Consider the following 21,800-nt stretch of genomic DNA (forward strand, 5'->3'; position numbering starts at 1 on the left):
AACATTTTAAATAATTTAATTGTTATTTTTATATTTCAGTGAGATTTTATTTTTATCTTTTCTAAATAAAAGTTAAAAAAACAGAATGAAATTTGTACATTAAGCTAATTATATGACTGTTCTGAATTTTCTCTTATATTCATTAATTTTTAAGCTCAATATAACTGAATTTTATATTACTTAAAGAACGTGTTAGTGAGATTAAGTGCCTGTATATTTAAGATTAATAAATAAATAATTTTTAAATATTTTAAAGATCTTATAAAAGAATTTATTTTATAGAGATTTAAATAAAAGCAGGTAAATTTTATATTGATTAAAATAATAAAAAATAAGTATTACTCATTTATTTTTAAACTTATGATATTTTCCTAGATTTCTATTTTCTAAAAATAATTTATTATTTTAAAATTTTATGATATCTTCACATGTCTTATTTCTCTAAAATGTTCTCTCTCATATGTCATAAACTTGCATTAGATTATTTGTAAAGGTTACATAAAGTAGTTTTTTAAAATAATCCGACTTTTTTTACTCTAGTTGTTTTAAGCATTATAAAAATTCTTAAAATAATTTTTTAAAAAAAAGTAATTTTTTTATAAAATGAGTAGAAATAAACAGCCATTAAAATAGGAAGTACATGAGAACATTAACTAGGTTCTCCTGAATGATAATATCTTCAAATTCGCTCTTCGGTTCTTCCAAATAGGCACAATTTCTCCCTTAGCAAGAGCAAACATTAACACCTTCAAGCTGCGAAAATGCCCCCTCTTTCTTGAAAACTAGAGACCCGGCATGAATATTATTATATTATTCAATTACTTAAAATTTAACCTAATCTAAAAGCCTATTTAAAAATAAATTTTTTAAATATTCTCACATTTTAATTTTAAATATTTTAAATATACTTTAAAATTATTAGTATAAATATACAATCTGATTTATCAATTAAAATATATAATAATTAAAAGAATTTGTTACAATATAATAATAAAATATAATATTAAAATTAATATATAACTTAAATCTGATTAAAAATATAATTAAAAATATAAAAGAATATATTAATTAAAAATTAAATAATGAAACTGATATGTGTGTGTGATATATAACATAATACACACACATATATAAATAAGTTGACTTATTAAGCTTGTATGTTAGACTTAATTAATGATTTAAACTTAAGTTTATTTAATAAATAAATTGAATTGTATATGAAGTGAGATAGGATGTATGTTTTTAACAATGACCTGATCTGTTCTCGTCCGTAATCACGATAGGCCTCATAACCGATCAGTGGATGTAACGCTCTCTCTACGCGCGTGGGAATGGCTCTCAGCTTGCACACCCTTTTTGGCGAACGGCTCCAACCTCCAGCGTCCATGCATAATTCTCACTCCACCATCCTCCCTCCCTCTCGTCCACCCCCTCCTATCTCACTCAATAAAAATTCCCTTTTCTTTGTTTCTTTCTTGCTCGTCCGCCAGTCGCCATTTCTCTTCTGACTATTTCTCCTTCATTCTTTCTCTTTCCGGCGAAATTCCTTTCTTTAGAATCGGACACTGCCAGGTCCACTTTCTGATTCTCTCTGCACTGGTAAAACACATTACACTTCCATCAAGCTTTGGAAAGAAACGCAACCTGACTCTTTGCCCACCCTTCTTTCTTTCTTTATTCACTCTGGGAGGTATCTACGACACGTGCTTTTCACTTGACCAATGGCGGTTCCTCTAACGGTTGCCGCCGCACGGGCTTCACTTTACGTCGGCGACCTCCACCCTGACGTCAGCGATGGACAGCTGCTCGAATTGTTCTTGGAGTTCAAGAGCCTCACTTCTGTTCGGATCTGTAGGGACTCCTCCACCGGCAGGTCTCTATGTTATGGCTATGTCAACTTCAACTCTCCTCAAGATGGTATATACAATTTCTTGATCTGCGTTTTAACTTTTCCTTTTCTTTATTGTTATCCATTTTGTAGTTCTTTTGTCTACTTTGATTCCTGAAAAAACGAAGGAAACTCTCAGAAAGAGGGAGCTCGCTTGGTGGCAAATGTAGCTTTTAGAATAATGTATTTGTTTATGTGCGTGTATTGGGCTGTTGGCATAGAATCTGATTATAAGAACCAACGAAGAACTTTATACATAATGCTGTTAAATTATTCAACAGTTTGAATGAGATCTTGATTTCGACAGAGAGATATTGTTTCTTGCGTATTTTATCCTTCACTGTCTTTTCGCTGTGTAAAAGATATGAAAATCATTTCAAGTGACGTTCTAGGAACTACTAGTTTTCCATTGATTCGTCTCTTTTCTGAAGTACAACGGAGGCTTGATTGTTACATGATTTTCTGTTTTTCCAAGAATCCCCTCTACATATAATTCAAATTATATATTTGTTAACTTCGACTGGTCTCTAGCTACCTGCTTTAAGTTGCGGGAACAATAAACCGGCGTTGTGGCCTGAGTCTCATTTCCGATATGCTTGGATTAAGAAATTGTTTATTTTGCAGGGTGCAGCGGTAGTGAACATAATATTTTCGTTCGTTCGTTCGTTTTTTTTTTTTTTGGGTCGTTGCCTAGTCTCTGCGCATTATTTTAGTTAGATGTTGAAAAGCAAATTCTTATAAATCTGAATTTTATTTACCGGGGGTAACTAAGTTCAAATCTTTGTGAAACTTTCATATTATTTTTCAACTTCTTTAAGAAAATTACAAGATTTAGTAGCTTTAGCTCCAGTTATCTTAAACTGTTATTCTTGATTTGAATAGCTATTCGTGCTATTGAGGTGAAGAATCATTTTAAACTGAACGGGAAAATGATAAGGGTCATGTGGACCCATCGTGACCCCGAAGCAAGAAAAAGCGGCAAAGCGAACGTATTTGTTAAGGTACATGTCCGCTGTTCACCTAACTCGTAATTGATCTCTGATTCATTATTATTTTTGAAGTGGATTCTGATTGAAACTGGCTCTGTTATCATGACAGAACTTAGCTGAACCTATAGATAATGCGGGATTACACGAACTGTTTCAAAAATTCGGGAAAATCTTGTCCACCAAAGTTGTCACGTCTGAATATGGGAAGAGCAAGGGGTATGGCTTCGTTCAATTTGAGTCAGAGGACTCTGCAAATGTCGCCATTGAAAAGCTGAATGGCTCCACTGTTAGAGATAAACTGATGTAAGAGTTAAATTCTGCATTGTTTGATGTTACGTTGACATTAGTCAAACTTGCAGCTTGCTGGTTAGTGTGCTGCGCACTAACCTTACAAATCGCAAGTTCGAATTGGCAGAGACCTAAAGAAATCCTTCTAATTTTTTAATTCCTTGCTGTATTCAATTTCATATATACCTCTCCGAAAACTAAGTTTAATGGAACTAATCTGGTCACAGATATGTTGGTAAGTTTGTCAAAAAAAGTGAACGTCTCTTGCCCGGTCCCGATTCCAAGTTCACGAATTTGTTTATGAAAAATCTGGACCCAGAGACCACAGAAGAGCTTCTGCAGGAAAAGTTCGCCCCTTTTGGAAACATTGTTAATTTGGCTGTTGCTAAGGACAACAATGGAGTATCAAAGGGTTTCGGCTTTGTGAACTATGATAATCCAGATGATGCTAAACGGGCAATGGAAACCATGAATGGATCACGACTAGGTAGGTTTCTTATGAGCAACATTTGCAATTTCTTGACGATGATTTCCCATATTAATATATAATGTGATTTATTGGTTTGTCATAAGCAGGTTCGAAGATTATATATGTAGCCAGAGCGCAAAAGAAGGCTGAGCGTGAAAAGATCTTGCACCATCAGTTTGAGGAGAAGCGTAGGCAACGGATCTTGAAATATAAGGTAATCCGTGCCCCCTTTCTTTTTAGATTTAACTTACATTTCCTTCTTGATTGTCTTATAGTAAGTCTTGGTTTATATTTCAGGGATCAAACATTTATGTGAAAAACATTGATGATGATGTCAATGACGAAGAACTAAGACATCATTTTAGTTCATGCGGGACAATAACGTCTGCTAAAGTTATGCGGGACGACAAAGGAATAAGCAAGGGGTTTGGTTTTGTCTGTTTCTCCGCTCCTGAGGAGGCCAATAGAGCTGTAAACATTTTCCATGGTATGTTAATGTTGTTATAGCAGTGAGTCCGTGGATGAATGAGTTTTGCTACTTTATTAATATATTACGGTGCTAAAAAGATTGATCGTCAATCTTGAAAGACAAAACTTCCGGGTAAACCAGAACCTTGAGCGGTTTCTATTTGAGTGATTTCAATATGAACTACCTGCGTTAAAACTCATGTCCCCATTCTAATTTGAGTGATTAGCGGTACATTATTAGCAAATGATTGGTAGAGGGCTGCTTTTAAGGTCCTTTTGATCACTATTAACTTCTTCTCAAGGAAATATTTTTTAGCTTCTTCTCTCTATCATGTCTGTATGTGTTTCTTTTTCATTGGTTCATTCTGATCTAGCGGATTTTACAGCTAACGTTCCAAGCTTTTTTCCCCCTTCCATCTTTCAATGAAGATATAGAAATATTAGGATTATTTAGGATTCTACGAAGGGCTACTGGTCTTCGAGGTACTTCGTCATGTCGGTCTACTTGGTTACTTTTAATCAAATTGATTTTCATGTCACAGGATGCATGTTTCATCGTAAACTGCTATATGTTGCCATAGCTCAAAGGAAGGAAGACAGGCAAGCACAATTAAAGGTGCAGTATGCACCGGGAATAGCAGGACTAGCTGGACCTCCAACCGCTGTTATACCTGGTGGATATCCTCCTTACTACTACGAAGCCACTGGTGTTGTTTCACAGCTGCCATATCGACCCGGGCTAGTTTATCAACCGCTGGGATTGAGGCCAGGATGGAGGCCTAACGGCTTTGCACCTCCAACAAGACCAGCTCAACAGGCTCCATTTTCTGTTGTGAGTAGCAACTTTGCTTGATGAATTAACAACCCACCTATTTCATTTATCTTGCCCTGTTTACAGTCCACTCAGAGTTATTGTCATTGTTGTATGGCGGTTCAATGTGTCGTAATATATACTTCTATTTCTTTCCATTCACAGCCTGCTACTTCTATGAGGCCGCACAGACAAAACAGGAGTAGGATGAATGGGCAGGCAATTTCGCAGGGGAATGTTCGCTTGGGTAAATTCATGCCACAAGCACAACACCCTTCGCAGCCAATGGTCTCTTCAAAAGAATCAACTACTCGGCAGGTTCGCTTTGCTTTTGCTGCTCAGGAGTGGCAGCAGCAAAAGCAACTCCTTGGCGAGCATATTTACCGACGGGTACATAAACTCAAGGTACTGCCATTGCATTATTTCTTTCCTGTCTCATTGGGATTTGATGTTAAATTTCTTAAATTATTCACTGAAAAAACTTGTTTATAATGTCATTTCGAATAGCCTAGCCTGGCAGCGAAGATTACTGGGATGCTCCTGGAAATGGAAATTGGTGAATTGCTGCTTCTCCTGGAATCTCCAAGATCTCTTTTTGCCAAGGTGGAAGAAGCTGTGCAGGTGCTTAAGAACTCCAAGACTTGAGTGTCGGGCCAGGATGCACTTCATCCGAGCAACTTTCCAGCTGAGGTTGCTGTGAACTGAAGACTTCAACTTGAAGCCAATGACTTGAGCGAAACTTCTGGAGACCCAGATTTTTGTTCATAATTTTTGACATGTGAGATTCAGAGATAGCTTTGTTTTGGATTTTGATTTCAATGCTTGACTAAAGGATGAACTTGAGCTGAAGATCGTTTACTTTTTCGTTCAATTACATCTCGTGGTTTAAGATTCTCTGATGCTGACCCACTGGGAACCGCACGACAAACCAACAAAAATTTGTAGACTGCATTATCACAACCAGCCCGTCAAAATTTCGGGGGACTGAGATCTGATACAAAGGAAGCCTAAAAAGAAATTAAAATATGTTGTGAATGTTAATACGGAAAAAAACTTGAAACATTCACATTGAATGAATATAAGCATAGTTATTTTTTGATTCATGATTCAAAATGACTGGAGTTAATATTAATATTAATATTATCATGAAATATCGTAAAATTATTAATTTATTATAGTGTTTTGATGATATACAATAATTTACATTAATGCATTTTTTTTTTGGGAAATGGCATTAAGAGACATGAAGATTGAATTAAACTTAAATAAATATAAAAAGATTAGGAAATTCAAAATAATGATAAAAAATTTTTAGTAAATTGGTCTAAAAATTTGTTACTCTCATTTCATAATTTGCAGCTTTAAAATAAAAAATTGCATGTAAGATTTACTAATTTGTAAAAGAAAAATATGTTAAATATTCTCTTTAATCCTATTTATAAGCTACTTTCAACATGTTTTATCAAAATCAATGAAAATCTTAAATCTCGTTAACTTTATTTTAAAATTTAATAAGTTTTTATCTTTATTCTTAATAAATATTTTTAAATCTCATTACTGATATTTTTATTCATAACATTTAATAAGAACAAAAATGTAAAGAGGAGCATTAAAAATTGATAAGTGTCCTGTAAATAAGAACTAATTTTTTGCTCTCTCCACTCTATGAACAGGACTAGAGGAGTATAATGACTTGGAAATCGTTTTCTTTAATAAAATACCCAATCTTCCGTTCAAATTAGTGTTTTGAGGGTTAAGAATTTTTTTTTAAAAAAAAGAACAGCAAAATACCGAAAAGGATAGTTTGTTTAATAAAATTTCTTTTTATAAATTATTGATTTTCACTTGTAAATTTTTACTTCTTCCGTTAAAAAATATAAGATATTTTTAATTAAATTTTATTATTTAATAAAGTAGTAATTTATTTTTAAACTAACACTATCTTTTTATATTTACCTTTATTTAATAAGGTGTTTTATTCTAAAAAATATAAAGTAATTTATTCAATAGCGACAGTTTTAAAAAAAGTAACAATTACACTTTAAAGACTCTAAATGCCTTACATTTTTTAATATTCAATTCTTTAAAAAATGTCCTATATTTTTAAATGGAAAAAATATTAGTTATAACTCATGTAATGAAAATAGTAAATTTTTATAATAATTCACTAAAACCATTGATTTTTATTTCAAATTTTCAAATCTTTTCATTTTTATTTAAGTTTAATAAATCTATGTCTAATAATATTAATATTTAAATTTTTTTAAAAAATTAGTTTAATAAACTAGAAAGCTGTTTAGAGATTGAAAATTGTAAAATCAAGTTAAATGGGACAATATCTAAAATTTTTTACTAAAAAAACTAAATTTTAATCCTCATTTTTATTTAAAGTAAATAAAAGAGGAAAGATAATATTTTATTGAGTTTTTTAAATAGACAAATATAATGTGTTATAAAATTTTATTTCATAGACGTTAAAAAAATTAAAAATTAATTAAAAATTTCTGACCACAATTCTTCAATTTTTTAAAATTGAGGTCACCAAAATTTAAAATCCTACCTCTCAATCATTTTCTTTGATCCAAACAAATTATAAAAATTAATAGAAGTTAAATTATGAGTAAATATTAATTTAATAATTTTATAAAAATAATAGTTTATAGAAAGTATGAAATAAAATTGTATATATGGTTATAGATAAATAATTATAATAATAAAAATTAACTATATATTTTATTTCCCCATTGTGATTAAAAAATAGAAATAATCAATAATTTGTTTTTTCATAAAATCTGTTATCCCATATATAATCAAATATAGGCAATAATTTATTTTAACCTATAATTTATTATAATCATATAAATTAAAATTCTAAAATGTATAATAATAAAAAATCTAAAACAGGTATCTTGTTTTAGAATATTTTTCTTTTAAAATATATGAACATCTTATTTTATTTTTGTATAGGCTATATATAATAAAAGGAGGATAAAAATACTTTTCGTTAGTAGAGATATTCACATTTAATGCTCAATTATACCTCAAATAGAATTATTTTTAATAAGAGAATACTTATTAACAATAAAAAAGATAACAATCTATTTTTTTCTTACATAAATTATTTTAAAATATTATATCATCTGCATATAAAAAATATAAAATTTTTTTAAATGTGATCTCCAGGTAAATTAAAATTTAAAAAGCATATTTTGGTTAAAAATTTATTACTTGTAAATATAAATAACTACTTATTTTATTTAAGAATTTCTTATACTTGTACATATAAAAAATGTAAATAACACATTTTTTTATATTATCTAACTAAGTCAAATTGGAGTACTGTTCAATGCAATTTAAAATCACTCTTTCAAAAATAATTTTTGTATTCACGCAACTTTTTATTATAAAATTCTTCATCTTTTTATCAACTTATTTTCTTATATAACTTGTCATTTTATATATATTAAAAACACAAATGACATTTTATAAGAAAATTTATTACCTTTATATTTTGTTATTAAAATTTTAAAATTAAAAATTAAATTATAACGTACACAAACAAAAAATATATTAAAAATACTATCATTCAATATAGATTATAACTCATTCTATTTTATAATTTATTATCTAATGCATATTTAAAAAGTGATGATAAAATTTGCTTCAATAACAATTTAGTCATTCAAGTTTGCCTCAGTGACAATTTAATCATTTAAATTTACTTTAATAATAATTTAATCTTTCAAGTTTATTTTTTGAAGAAGAGGTAATATATTGTTGAAATTTGTTAATATACATAAAAAATATTGAATTGATAGTCACATAAATTAATGATAAAATCAAATTCACTTGAAGGCATATTTATTTTTATTTAGCCATATCCAATTTGTCAGGTTTTAACATACTTTATATGCCAAATTAACTTAAGATTCAATTTTTATTTCAAAACCTAAAATATTAAAGTAACAATTTAAGAAAACGTAAGGAATTAAATTAATAAAAATTGAACTTGAAAAATAAATCAATAATTAAGGAAATTTGAGGGACTTGAAGGTTCATTTTATTTTTAAAAATAAACAATGTACTTTATTTTAAAATTCATTACCCATGGATATTAAGTATATGAACACCAACTTATTCTAGTTTAAAATTTGTTTTACAGGATAACAAATTAAAAATGCATCTTATGCGTAAAAATAAGCAATTTATTTTATAAAATTTTGTTTTATTATAATTTATTTCCCTATGCAAGTAAATCTAAATTTCAATGAATATAGACTTGAATTTTTATAATTTGTCAAAAAAATTAAATTTATAATTTTATTATAAGTTTTTAAGTTACTTTTTTATTACTCGTTCGACATTTAACATGTATGATAAAAAAGCAGATATTATTATATAATAGAATATCTTACACTCCCTCCGTTAAAAAAATAAAGTCAATTTTAACTGAATTTTACCTCTCAATAAAGTATTTATTTATTTTTAAATTAACTTTATATTTTTATATTTGTTCTTATTAAATACCCCATAATAAATATAAAGTCACTATCAATAATGATATTTTTTAAAAAAGATAATGATTATGTCTCAAAAATTAAAAATTCTTTACATTTTTGAATATTCAATTCCTTAAAAAATGTTTTATTTTTTTGAACAGAAGGAGTAATAGTCAAATTAAATTGAATAGTTATTATCATACCACATGTGACACTTATTAAGTGATGTGATTTATTTCAATCATTAAATCTAAATATGATATATTTCAAAAAATTACTATAGTTCTATTATGTATAATTCATTGACAAATTTTACTATATATTTTCTCAATTTTTAAATATAAGGAAAATTTTTATATGGTTTGTTGTTTTTTTTATAAGCAAAAAAAATTCAAAAAATATTTCTGACATTTTTTCTCAATTACTCTTCATTAAATGATAATATCATTAAATTAGGAAAAAATGAAATGTTAATCACAAATAAATCTCAATCTAAACTTTTTAATTTCAGACATAATAATTAAAATTTACTTATATATAAAAATGAATGAGAATAAATTGATTGATTTAAATAATAAAATAATCTATTTTATGATTTATTATTTAAATTTTTATGTTTTATACAATCAATTATCTAATACAAATATAAAATACAGGCAACAAATGATAAATCTCCTACATTTACAAAAAATATTAGACCCCATACATATTATTTTTTTATGAGTCTCATTTTTGCAAGTATTTTTTACTATGAGTTCTACACTTATTTTCTTAATTTGTATGTTATATACAATTAATTATCTTATACATATACAAAAAAAAGCAATAAATACTAAATTTCCTACACTTACAAAAAAAAAATTAAATCACATAATATTGTTTTATGAGTCTCATATTTACAAGTATTTTTTACCATGGGTCTCACACTTATTTTTTTAAATTTTTATTGTAGGTTCCATATAAATTCTTACTATACAAAAATAAATTTTTTTTAAAAATATGGTTCATTCAACTATAGAGAAGCAATACCATATATGCACTTTACTATATATATTGATGATGATGATGACCATGTTCTCAAATAGAGTCAGTAATTTAGATGAGTTGTGCTTATTTGGATCGGGTTTAAAATATACTATCTTTTTTAAAAAGCTTATATAAGTAAGCCCGACCCTAATACTTTCGGGCCGGCCCGAATGTCTAAAACTTTTAAAAATATTTGTTCTTTATTTTTTGAATTAATTTTAATTTTTTAAAAAATTTTATTAAGCATAAAATATTATTTTAATTTTAAAAGAATAAAATAAAAAATAACTTATCAATCTCATACTTAAGTAGCTTTGTTATTATTTTATTATATTATGTATAATTTATTTATAAATATTTTTTTACTTATAAATTAATGTCTTAATTATTTAAATATTACTCTTATCATATCATATATGAATGTTTTATATTATATAAAATAAAATTATTTAATTATGAGTAAAATATTATTTTTTTAAGTAATTTTTCTTTAACTTTTTATATTGTTTAACCCTTACATATAAGAAATTTTTATTCTAATTTATTTTTAATTTTTAATCAAGTTTAGCATTGAGAATAACCAAATAATTATTTAAAAATAATATTTTATTTATTATATTTATCTAATATTAGAGTTAGAAATTTATACATACCTGAATTTTTTTTAAATTATTTTTAATTTTATTTTAAAATTAATTATCCTAATTTATATAAAATATAAAATTTATTTTTTATAAGCAAATGATGTATAGGAATCAATTTTTTTTAAAAAAATTAAGTCATAAAATGTAAAAATTAATATTAAAATATATTTTAAATATTATTTTGAGATATTTTATCATTTAAAAATAACAAAAATATGAAAATATAACTATTTTTAATTTTTTAAAAAATAACTATATTAATACACTCAAATATATATAGTATTTTGCTATAAAATGATATAAAACTTAAAAAATTAATTAATATTTATCATATTTTATAATTTTTTATTAAGGTATTTGGGCTAAGTTCGAATTTGATTGAACTTGGCTTAAATTTTATCGTGTCTATTCAAACGTCTCAAACAATAAAAAAATAATATTTTTTTAAATTTGGCTCTAAATTTTTTGAATGAGTTTGGGCTAGCCTATTGGGTTAACCTAAATTATCAACTCTATTTTCAAACAACAATAAATAAAAAATAAAAATAAAAATATTTTAAGAATGTACAATAAAAAAATTATTTGTTTAATGATTAAAGTGCACATTTAATTTTTAAATTTTATACAATATTTTATTTTAATTTTTTAATTTTATAAAGTGTTTTTTTAATTATTCAATATTAAAAATGTTAATTTTATCTTAATAAATATTTTCATTAAACTTTTTGACAAAAATTATTAAATGTTAACGTATTAAATTTAATTTTCTTTAAAATAATTATGATTAACCTAAAATTTAATTATTTAAAAATAACGATATCAAACTATATCAAAATTAAAAAATTAAATTAAAATTAAAATTTTATATAAAATTAAAAGATTAAAATAAATAAATATATATTTATTTATGATTATTTCAACAGCACCCCCGGTCGCGGCCTCAATCCACCAAATCACCGGCTCAATTGCTTATCGCCCTCCCAAATCACATCATTCTCCTACGGGGATTCTCTTCTGATCGGACTCCTCGCAGGCGCCTCGACACTCTCATCCGTCGACTTTGGCTCCTTCTTTCCCAGTTGGTGTCAGGTCTCTCCATCTCTCTCTCAGTACGCTGAAGATAATGGGCAGCGGGAGTAGGAGAGAACGTTCTCGTAGGTCAAGGCGAAGTTCGGACGATTCTGAATCTGAATCATCTTTCCTGTCCGATGAGTCAGGTAGCCGTCAATCATCGCCCGAAAGGGGCTCTGACAAGCGCCGGAGTAGTCATCGTAGTCGTAGCAGTAGTCGGCGGTCGCAGCGTCGGAGCGCACCAGCCGAGCAGGACTCAGATGATAGTGACCAACGGAGTCGCAAGAAGAAAAGCTCCTCGAGGATCATTACTGAAGAAGAAATACAAGAGTACTTGGCGAAAAAGGCTCAGAGAAAGGTTTATATGTGGTTCTCAGTGTATGTTATTTTATGACTGAGTTTGAGCTATTTTTTGCTGACACTGTCTACGTTTTGCTGTTATGATTAGGCAATGAAAGTTGCAAAAAAATTGAAAACCCATACTGTCTCGGGTTATGCGAACGATTCAAATCCATTCGGTGATTCTAATCTCAATGAGAAGTAAGCTTCTTTCTTCTTCCTAATTTTCTTTTTTGCTTTGTTAACTTTTTAAATATTCGATAATTGAACTTGTTAGATGCTCGACCGTAGGAGATAAGCACTCCATGTTCAATATTCTTTTAAGTATTTTAATTTCTGCGGCTAGTGGAGCAATCGGTAGTTCTGGAGTCAATGATGCTAAGTTAGGGCAAGCATTATACATAAACAGTGTTATGTTATTATGATTTTGACATTAGTTGGTTATGTTCTGTTGGAGGATATAATCGTTAGTTAGTCGGCTTATGTCCGTCGGGTATTAGTCCTATAAATATCCAATAATTCAATTGTAAAACTCTATGTCAGATCAATAGCAGCTTTCAGCACTATTCAGTACTTCTCTCTCTTCTGTTTCTCCTAATTCCTCTCAATCTCTCTCAATTCTACCTTATCTGTTCTTCTCTTCGATCTTCCCTATTCTTTCCTACTTTCTCTATCATACAGAATTATAAACCTGTATCAAATAGCTTGTTGATATTGGTTGAGTGTCCTGTGGTATTTTATTCCTCAATTTACTTCTGGTTATGGTATTATCTAATAGAGATTATTTTTGAAAACTTGCTGGAATTGTGCTTTCAGATAAAATGAATGCTTGACTAGCCTACTAATTCTAGCTTTGTGGATTACACGGAGGATGTGGTGACGCTGGCTTGAATTGCTGGGCCTTTTCTTCTTTGAATGCTTTTCATTTGACATCTTTGGAGCGACTTGCTACAAATACTAAGTTATCTTTGATATCTTGACCTTTATGTATTTATTTATTTATTTTTCTGTGGGTGCTGTGTTTGGATCCTCTATGGCTGTTTAAGATTTTATATTGCAATGATCTAGAATCTGTTGTGTGTTTTGCTGGAAAGTGATGTATTAAGTTGTTGACTGATGCCTACCATATCATACTCACAAAATGTTTGTTTGTAGATTTGTCTGGAGAAAGAAAATAGAGCGAGATGTTTCTCAAGGTATTCCGCTCGATAATTTTTCGGTCAAGGCTGAGAAAAAGAGACAGAGAGAAAGGATGGTATGTGTGTGTGTTTGTGTGTGTGTGTGTGTGTGTTTTTTTTTTTTGGAGGGACTTTTCATTTTCTTTTTAATGTTTGTTAGTAAAATATTGCATTATGTTAATTGAGACTTATTATTTGATTGTTGATAATTTGTACTTTCTATGCTGTGCAAACATATATATATATATATATATAATTTATACTGATGTTTTAGATTTCATAGGTATTGGGTGTGGTTTATTGAGAAAGGAGGAGTGATTTAGGGGAACACAAACTTGGTCTCCTTTCAAGTTTGAACATATCTTTCTAATGGACTAATAATTATTTTTGTATCATAAAAAAATTATTTTTAAGATTCAAATGAATTTCAATTTCGGAAGTTTCTATTTTACAACCAATTTATGGCCTAGCGATGTTTTTTAATTTTTGGGCAGGAACGTTATGAAAGTATGGAAGCCATCTGATTTAGAGTGCTTCACTGATTTTAAAATAAATTGGAATTCTTACTTTGTAGATATATCCCATAGTACATGTTTCAGGCCTCAACATATGATGTGTTATATATTTTATTTATTATATATATATATTTTTGATTAAGTTGGAATGTCCTTCTATGTGTCCTTTTCGATATCATGTAAAAGGCCATGATGAATGCTTTAAATTTTATTGTCCTCACTGAATACAGACTCAGAGATCTCATGAATGACAATGCAGGCAGAAATTGAAAAGGTGAAGAAAAGAAGGGAAGAAAGGGCGCTTGAGAAAGCACAACATGAGGAAGAAATGGTAAGTACCTTAATTTGTGAGGCATGATGCAAAACTTACGTCTCACCACTATATATCATATGTGCCTACGTAGGCCTTGTCTGTAGTGCTATTCTGCTACATAGCTTTACAAAGTATGTTAACCTTGCCTTAAAAAAAAGAATAAAATAAAATAAGATAACCCTACAAATTTGGCCTATCCTTTAAAGTATGTCCTGAAAAATGAAAAAAGTAACTCCATTAATGAAGCAGTGTTGTAAAAGGCGCTCGCCTCAGCGCCTAAGGCGCCTGGGCGAGGCGCTGAACTTGGCCATCGCCTCTCAAGTGAAGAGAGGCGATGGGGTTAGTTAGGCGCGCGCCTGAGAGCGCCTTGTGCGCCTTGCATGAGCAAAAGGCGCACGCCTGAGGGTGCCTAGTTTAAGTAGGTTGAAGAATAGGGGAACAAAAGATGGGCAGATGATAATCGACTACTGGGCATTGAAGGAGAGATGAAGACGACCGACTGGGACTGGGTATTGAAGAAGTGAAGAGGACGACTGACTGGGTTTGCCTATCGAAGAAAAGACAACGACCGATTGGAATTGACGAGGATGATGCTGACAGCGTATGGAAGAAGAGAAGATAAGGACAGCACCGACTACTTCACTTGACTTCTATGGAGTAACATATTGTAGAAGACAATGAGTTTGCTCATATTTTAATACATAACCCATTAAAATATGATATAAAATATGAAAAGTTAAATGATATAAAAACAAATATGGAATATTTAATTTCAAAATAAGAGAAGACAATTACATAATAGAAAAGATTTAAATTTATTACAAGAAATAATCTTTGATTGAAATTTTAAACATGATAGTGAAATTATTGTGAGCCTTGGAAAATTTTCAAGAAAATTTTAATCCCAACTTATACTGATTAGGTTATAAAAGAGAACCCATTATAATCCCTTGGAAGTTTAGAATAGAGCAGCAACACCAAGAGACTACAACACATGGTAGCACCTCGCTTCATTTGAGCACATGCCTTTCTAGCGCCTTGCGCCTAAGGCGTTTTACAAGCTTTGCGCCTTAAGTGCGCCTTTCGCCTTTAACAACCTTGTAATGAAGTTGAGACTCTAAATGTGACTGACACATTGAAAAGTTTAATTCTGGACTGATGTAAATGTTAGTTGATCAGTTGATAGTCACTCACTTTACCATGCCATCTTTTGTGATTTACTCTCTCAGGCAATATTAGCCAGAGAACGTGCTCGAGCTGAGTTCCAGGACTGGGAAAAAAAGGAAGAAGAGGTATTGTGGTGCGTTCAATTATTTCTGTTCTTGTTTGATCTAGTATTGGCAATTTGTTGACTAATACGGCTTGGTCTGCAGTTTCATTTTGACCAAAGCAAAGTCAGGTCAGAGATTAGATTGCGTGAAGGGCGTGCCAAGCCAATTGATATCCTAACCAAACACCTCAGTGGATCAGACGACTTGGATATTGAAATAAATGAACCATACATGGTTTTCAAGGTTATTACTTTTAGTTTCATAGCGTTATGTTATGTCTCTTTTTCCTTTTGACTCTATAGTGAGATACACCTCTTAAAAATTCATCATACTCTGTCATTTTTGTATGGTGTGATTTCTGGATTTGAATGTCAATATCACCAGATTTTACATATATTTTGCAGGGCTTGACTGTGAAAGAAATGGAAGAGCTTCGTGATGATATCAAAATGCATCTTGACCTTGACAGGGAGACACCAACCCACGTGGAATACTGGGAGGTATCACTCCTTCCCATAGTTTACTTAGTTGCGTTGTAGTCCTTCATTGATTACTTAACTAAAAGCTTCTATATGATGTTAACGTCATAATCCTCTTTTCTTCTTCTAATCTTAATTTGTTGTAATCAAAATCTAGATATTTGACTTTATTCGGGAACACATTATAGACATAATCTTAATCTTAAATATGAAATACCTAGGCTATTTCTTTGTTACACTCGGGAGCTATCATTTCAAATATCATTATCATAATATCTTTTAATGCATTTCTTAATTCTAATGCAAATGGCTTTGGAAAACTATGGAACTTTTAGGCTTTTGGAAAATTTGGTTCAGTGAAATGAAGACTTCCCCCCTTTTCTCATTAGGATAAATGTGGAACTTATGAAGTTTTTGGTTCCCGTTTCTCAGAACTGTTACATTCTAAAAGCTTGGAACATCTGGTTGGTGGTGTTTAGCATAGGTTCAAAAACGATTGAAACTTTATTGTGGCTTGGTTTAAGTGTGTTTGTTGTTATTATTGAAATATGAATTCAACTCCAGAAATCATATTATTTATGTACCAAAGATCCTGTTGCAAGTCTCACTGGATTACAGTGTTAGTAGAGATATGATAAAACAATAGCTAAACAGGATCCCTAAGCATTCAAGAGGCACAGGCTTTCCAACAGCAGTTCACTCACGGTCTACTTACCTTCCTCTCCTTCCCCACCTTTGATTACACTCCCTAATTCTTTCTCCTCTAATGGCCAGAGGCGTACAATTCCTCATTTTCCCTCTAAAGTCTTGTGCACTCTCCCATTTCATGCTCCATATTTCTCCTGATATAAGTCAGCGAAGGCCCATCCCTACCCCTCCTCTTCCTTCTTGAATATGTCCACAATTGAGGTCCAAATCCATTCCTATCGAAATGAAAGACTTGTGGAGTGCCCAGTGTAACTTCCAGGCATCATACTATAATAAATACATTGTTTACTATTTTACTAAAATCAAGGATCTAGTATTTTCACTTGTCTGTGTGTTTGGTAAAGCTGAAATACGCAAAGGAAATGGAGTGGAAATGGATAATAGGTTGTTTTGATTTTAGAGAAATGATAGGGTAGGGCAAGAGGAAGAGAGAGGAAACAGAGGAAAATAGAGAAGGAAGATGAAAGGGGAGGGAGGGAGAGGGAGAGGGAGACAGGAAATAGAGAGAAGACAAGGGATCAAAGAGAGAGATAGAAACTGAACAATATTTTTTGGTTTTCAATTATGCATAATATCTGACTACACTAAGGATCTTATATAGACCCTTATGGAAAATCTTAACAAACTAACTCCTTAACTAACTAAAACTATTTAATCTTTATTTCTTTATTTTGTACATGTCAAGAACACTACACCAAAATCCTCAAATGGCACAGAGCATGAAATTATCATTTAGCTGTTTTTGTAGTTTCCTAACAAAATAAATTTGACCTTCTCGCTGTATTTTCCTTTTTCCTGTGTTATCCTTTCTGTTGGGTTTCCCAGTTTGGATTTTAAGACTTATTTAAATTCCATTCACCGATGGAATAATCCCTAAGATCATGGTTACATGAGGTGGGCCTGTTGCTTCTCCACTGTATATATGATTTTAACTGAGCCAAATAATCAATTGAAGGACTGGGAATCATTAAATTCTGAGTTGATTTAACTTTTCTAGTCTTGTCTGCATTTGCATGGAGGTAAATGTAAATAAGGGCCTTCTATTTGACTGCATAACATATATTGTGTCGGTGACTCATAAGACCTCAGGATTTTGGCAGTTAGTTTCTTTCCACAATTCATGTTCAAAGCTGAAGACATGTTTATTAATGGTTACTAAATACAGGCACTCCTTGTGGTATGTGATTGGGAGCTTGCTGAAGCTCGTAAAAAGGATGCTCTTGATCGAGCTAGGGTGCGTGGGGAAGAACCACCTGCTGAGTTGCTTGCCGAAGAAAGAGGTCTGCATGCCAGTGTTGAGGCAGAGGTGAAGAATCTCTTGCAAGGGAAGACATGTGCTGAATTAGAGGCTATGCGAGTGCATATAGAGTCTCAAATGAGTAGTGGTACAGCGAAAGTGGTTGAGTATTGGGAAGCTGTTTTAAAACGCCTCCACATATATAAGGCCAAGGTATTTTTTTTTTTCAATCGTGTATAATTCTGTCATGTCATGATCAACGGTTCTCTCTATTCTAAATTTCCATAAATGCAGGCTACTTTAAAGGAAATCCATGAAAAAATGTTACGGAAGCATTTGCAACGCCTTGAGCAACCATTGGAGGGTGAGCACAAATTGGAGAATGCTTATGATTCAAAATCTGAAGTGGAGGATATTCAGGATGATGTTAAAGGTAAGTTTTCTGTCATTTAATTGTTCACAAGACATTGACTTATTTTCAGAATTTCATGTTTAAATTTGCCCTTTTTTTCTGTATAGTTCAATCAGTAGATGAAACATATTCACCAGAACCCATGAAAGGAGAGGATCAAGAAGCTGAAGATGAGCCCGGGTCCTTTTCACCAGTACTGTTGCATGGTGATGAAAATGAGGAAGCTATTGATCCTGAAGAGGATAGGGCTGTCCTGGTAACTTTCTGAAAAATAAATTTGCGACTGTATATTTAAGAATTAAGTATACTGAGGATAACTTGATCATTTGGTACATGTGCAGGAGCGTAAACGTATGGCTGTAATGGAGGAGCAGCAAAGACGAATCCAAGAAGCAATGGCATCAAAGCCTGCTCCATCTGAAGATAATTTTGAGATGAAGGCTATGAAAGCTATGGGAGCCATGGAAGAAGGAGATGCACTTTTTGGCTCTGGAGCTGAAGTGAACCTAGATTCACAGGTACCCTATCTTAGTCATTTAAGTAATATGTCACTCTGAATTATAATTGGCATGAAATTCATGCAAGCAAGCATTAAATTTTCCATAGATATGTTGAAGTGTCAGTTATGCACTTTTGACATGAGGATCCAAGAGGCACGTAACTTGCTTAAACTTTAGCCCATCAGCAAATAGATTATCCCATATAGTGCCGGGAATTGAGAAACATTAAGAATATATTTGCCCGTAAATGTAATTTTTGAGGGGAAATAAATCGCCTAAGTCAATTGTTGGAATAGCATCTTAACATTCTTCACTCCCTCAAGAAAAAAAGAAATTCTTAACTGACCCTATTTCTCTGTTTCTTTCAAGTTTTAGTGAATGAAAGGCGATATTTGCCAGGTTTTGAAGCTTAAGAAAACTTTCAAAATTTAAACAAAAAGAAGTTATTTTCCCTGTTTTCTCGTAGTTGGAGTGGGCCATTTGCTTCTTAATTATTGCAAAGTGGTGGATGGTAGTTATAGAAGGAGCTTTGGAGGACTTGGCCTTTCTTGTATATTGTTTTATCAGTTACGAAATCCCCTGGCTACCCTCCATAGAATAAGTTGACATTAGTGAGAGTGACATATTTTATTTGGTATCTAAAACTATTAGTGATGTGTTTGTTAGTCTGTTTTTTCTCTTGCGAATTTTTAACATGATAACTTTTTGAGCAGGTTTATTGGTGGCATGACAAATACCGGCCCAGAAAGCCAAAATATTTTAACCGTGTCCACACTGGATATGAGTGGAACAAATATAACCAGACTCACTATGATCATGACAACCCACCTCCAAAGATTGTACAGGGATATAAATTTAATATTTTCTATCCAGACCTTGTAGACAAGACTAAGGCCCCAACCTACACTATTGAGAAGGATGGCAGCAATGGTGAGACATGCATCATAAGATTCCATGCAGGGCCTCCATACGAGGACATAGTAAGTCTGCTGTTCTTGTTTTGATCAGAAAGATTTATAATTCAATCAAAATATTAAATTAGTTCTTTGTTCTTGTTCAGAATTTTAGTTCTGTATAAGATTACTTAACAGTTGTCATGTCTCCCTGACAGGCTTTCCGAATTGTGAACAAAGAATGGGAATATTCTCACAAGAAAGGGTTTAAATGTACATTTGAGCGTGGAATTTTACATGTGTACTTCAACTTCAAACGCTACCGTTACCGCAGATAATTTTAGGTGCTGGTTTGCTGGGATTATGCCAATGGTGCGGGCAGTGGAGATATATGTCTTGGGCAATTGACGGCTTGCAGACTCTTTTTTTTTTTTTTTTTTTGGGTAAGAGTTCCCAGCTAGTATCCAGATTTGTCATAGGATTGTAGATGATTTAAAAGTTAAATGGAAACATCTTTTGGTTGTAGAAATGTATGTTCTAAGTCTTCAGGCAGAAACGATTTAACATCTGTTAGTTTGGGTCTGTTTCATTCAGACCTTAATTCATTGTTACACCAATTGTATAATTTTGTACAAAGGGCAGTGCTCCTTTTAATATATATGGTGATTTTGGGGTAATATAAATTTTCACCTTTCTTTTGGGCGAAAAAAAATCTTCTAGCCTAGATTATCTTTCGGTTTTATACTGGATTATTGGCTGGAACTAGCATTTTCGTATTCTTTGGTAGCCAACTGAAACAACCAGACAGGAACTAATTCCTCTAAAATTGTGGGAGTCTTACATTTTGCAAGAGAAGCAGCCTGGCAAAGTGCTCTGTCCATGAAATCTAGTTACCTCGACAATTCCGTTTTATTGATGGCCTTTCAGAAAATTGCGTTTTACTTTTCAGTCATATTATGGAACGTATGTCAAGTTTTTAGGTTTATTGCTTTTTTGTCTGTGAATGCTCACCGCATGTAGGAGCTGATTAAGTCATGAAACTGAATATCGTGTGGCTTGAATCATACGTTATTGTTATTTTTTTAACTCCAATAACATAAGATAAAATTAAAGGTTGATTGACCTTGTGAGTAGAGTTGGAAAAATGAGTGGGTTTAACTTTTATGAGCTTGACCTTTAAGTTCGATTCTCATTTTTTACTTTTTTTTGAGGCTCAACCTTTATTTAAAAGGCTTAGGGTTGGGCCCGTAAGCTTTGTTCTAAAAAAATAAAAAAATAAAATTAAATTAAATACTATAAATTAATTAAAATATTTTAAAATGAAAAAATTTAAATCCTCATAATCCTTTAAAAATTAAACAATGCTCATTTAAAATTTTAGTAAGAAAATTCAAATCTTGATTAAAAAAAGTTTATTTTTTATAAATACACAAACATAATAATTATAAAAAAAATAAAAAATATTAAAAATTTTATACTATACATTGATATTTATTAAATTATATTAAATTAACTTTAAAATAAATTAAAATTAATAATAATATAACGCGTGTAGGATTAAGACTTCAGACGGCAAGTTCTTTTTGGCTTCAAACATGTATTCCATCAATGAAAAAAATTAATAATAATGTAACATGGCTTGAAGGATTGCTTGAGCCTTTTTTTATAGAGTTTATCAGGGCCAGACTCTCAAACCTTATTATTTTAAAAAATTTTAATTTTTAAAATTTAAACTTTTATTTAAATAGGGCGTTTAAGCTCGATTTTTATTCCTGGCTCTACTTGTGAGGGTCATGTGATAG

General features: G+C 30.8%; 2 protein-coding genes across 4 annotated transcripts; both read left to right on the forward strand.

The window, feature by feature from the left end:
* The first annotated feature begins 1,405 nt into the window (after window positions 1-1,405).
* On the forward strand, window positions 1,406-5,792 carry LOC129300247 (polyadenylate-binding protein 7-like). 2 transcript variants are annotated; one of them, XM_054938796.1, is made up of 9 exons: window positions 1,406-1,917; window positions 2,771-2,889; window positions 2,987-3,180; window positions 3,393-3,652; window positions 3,742-3,848; window positions 3,932-4,121; window positions 4,645-4,934; window positions 5,079-5,318; window positions 5,426-5,792. In XM_054938796.1, the coding sequence occupies exons 1-9, from the start codon at window positions 1,722-1,724 to the stop codon at window positions 5,471-5,473; spliced, it is 1,644 nt and encodes a 547-aa protein (XP_054794771.1). In that variant the 5' UTR covers window positions 1,406-1,721; the 3' UTR covers window positions 5,474-5,792. The 2 variants fall into 2 exon arrangements, with proteins under 2 accessions (XP_054794771.1, XP_054794769.1); XM_054938794.1 differs by having other exon boundaries at window positions 5,421-5,790.
* A 6,230-nt stretch (window positions 5,793-12,022) lies between these two features.
* LOC129300244 (splicing factor Cactin-like) lies at window positions 12,023-20,711 on the forward strand. Of its 2 annotated transcripts, none has more exons than XM_054938788.1 (13): window positions 12,023-12,511; window positions 12,602-12,693; window positions 13,648-13,747; window positions 14,445-14,516; window positions 15,728-15,790; window positions 15,872-16,012; window positions 16,174-16,269; window positions 18,122-18,406; window positions 18,488-18,626; window positions 18,713-18,861; window positions 18,947-19,123; window positions 19,819-20,085; window positions 20,217-20,711. In XM_054938788.1, exons 1-13 carry the CDS (start codon window positions 12,206-12,208, stop codon window positions 20,334-20,336), a joined length of 2,007 nt encoding a protein of 668 aa, XP_054794763.1. In that variant the 5' UTR covers window positions 12,023-12,205; the 3' UTR covers window positions 20,337-20,711. The 2 variants fall into 2 exon arrangements, with proteins under 2 accessions (XP_054794763.1, XP_054794764.1); XM_054938789.1 differs by having other exon boundaries at window positions 12,464-12,511; window positions 13,309-13,747; window positions 20,217-20,709.
* Window positions 20,712-21,800: the final 1,089 nt, after the last annotated feature.

This window comes from Prosopis cineraria, unplaced genomic scaffold, assembly GCF_029017545.1.
Source record: "Prosopis cineraria cultivar Desert tree isolate PC_DT_omini unplaced genomic scaffold, ASM2901754v1 PC1497, whole genome shotgun sequence".
Taxonomy (NCBI): domain Eukaryota; kingdom Viridiplantae; phylum Streptophyta; class Magnoliopsida; order Fabales; family Fabaceae; genus Prosopis; species Prosopis cineraria.

Coding starts and splice junctions, on each gene's coding strand:
- LOC129300247 (XM_054938794.1), top strand. CDS start 1,722: ATGGCGGTTCCTCTAACGGTTGCCGCCGCACGGGCTTCACTTTACGTC. Junction 2,890..2,986: donor AAGCGAACGTATTTGTTAAG/GTACATGTCCGC, acceptor TTATCATGACAG/AACTTAGCTGAACCTATAGA. Junction 3,181..3,392: donor ACTGTTAGAGATAAACTGAT/GTAAGAGTTAAA, acceptor ATCTGGTCACAG/ATATGTTGGTAAGTTTGTCA.
- LOC129300244 (XM_054938788.1), top strand. CDS start 12,206: ATGGGCAGCGGGAGTAGGAGAGAACGTTCTCGTAGGTCAAGGCGAAGT. Junction 15,791..15,871: donor GGGAAAAAAAGGAAGAAGAG/GTATTGTGGTGC, acceptor CTTGGTCTGCAG/TTTCATTTTGACCAAAGCAA. Junction 20,086..20,216: donor GGCCTCCATACGAGGACATA/GTAAGTCTGCTG, acceptor TCTCCCTGACAG/GCTTTCCGAATTGTGAACAA.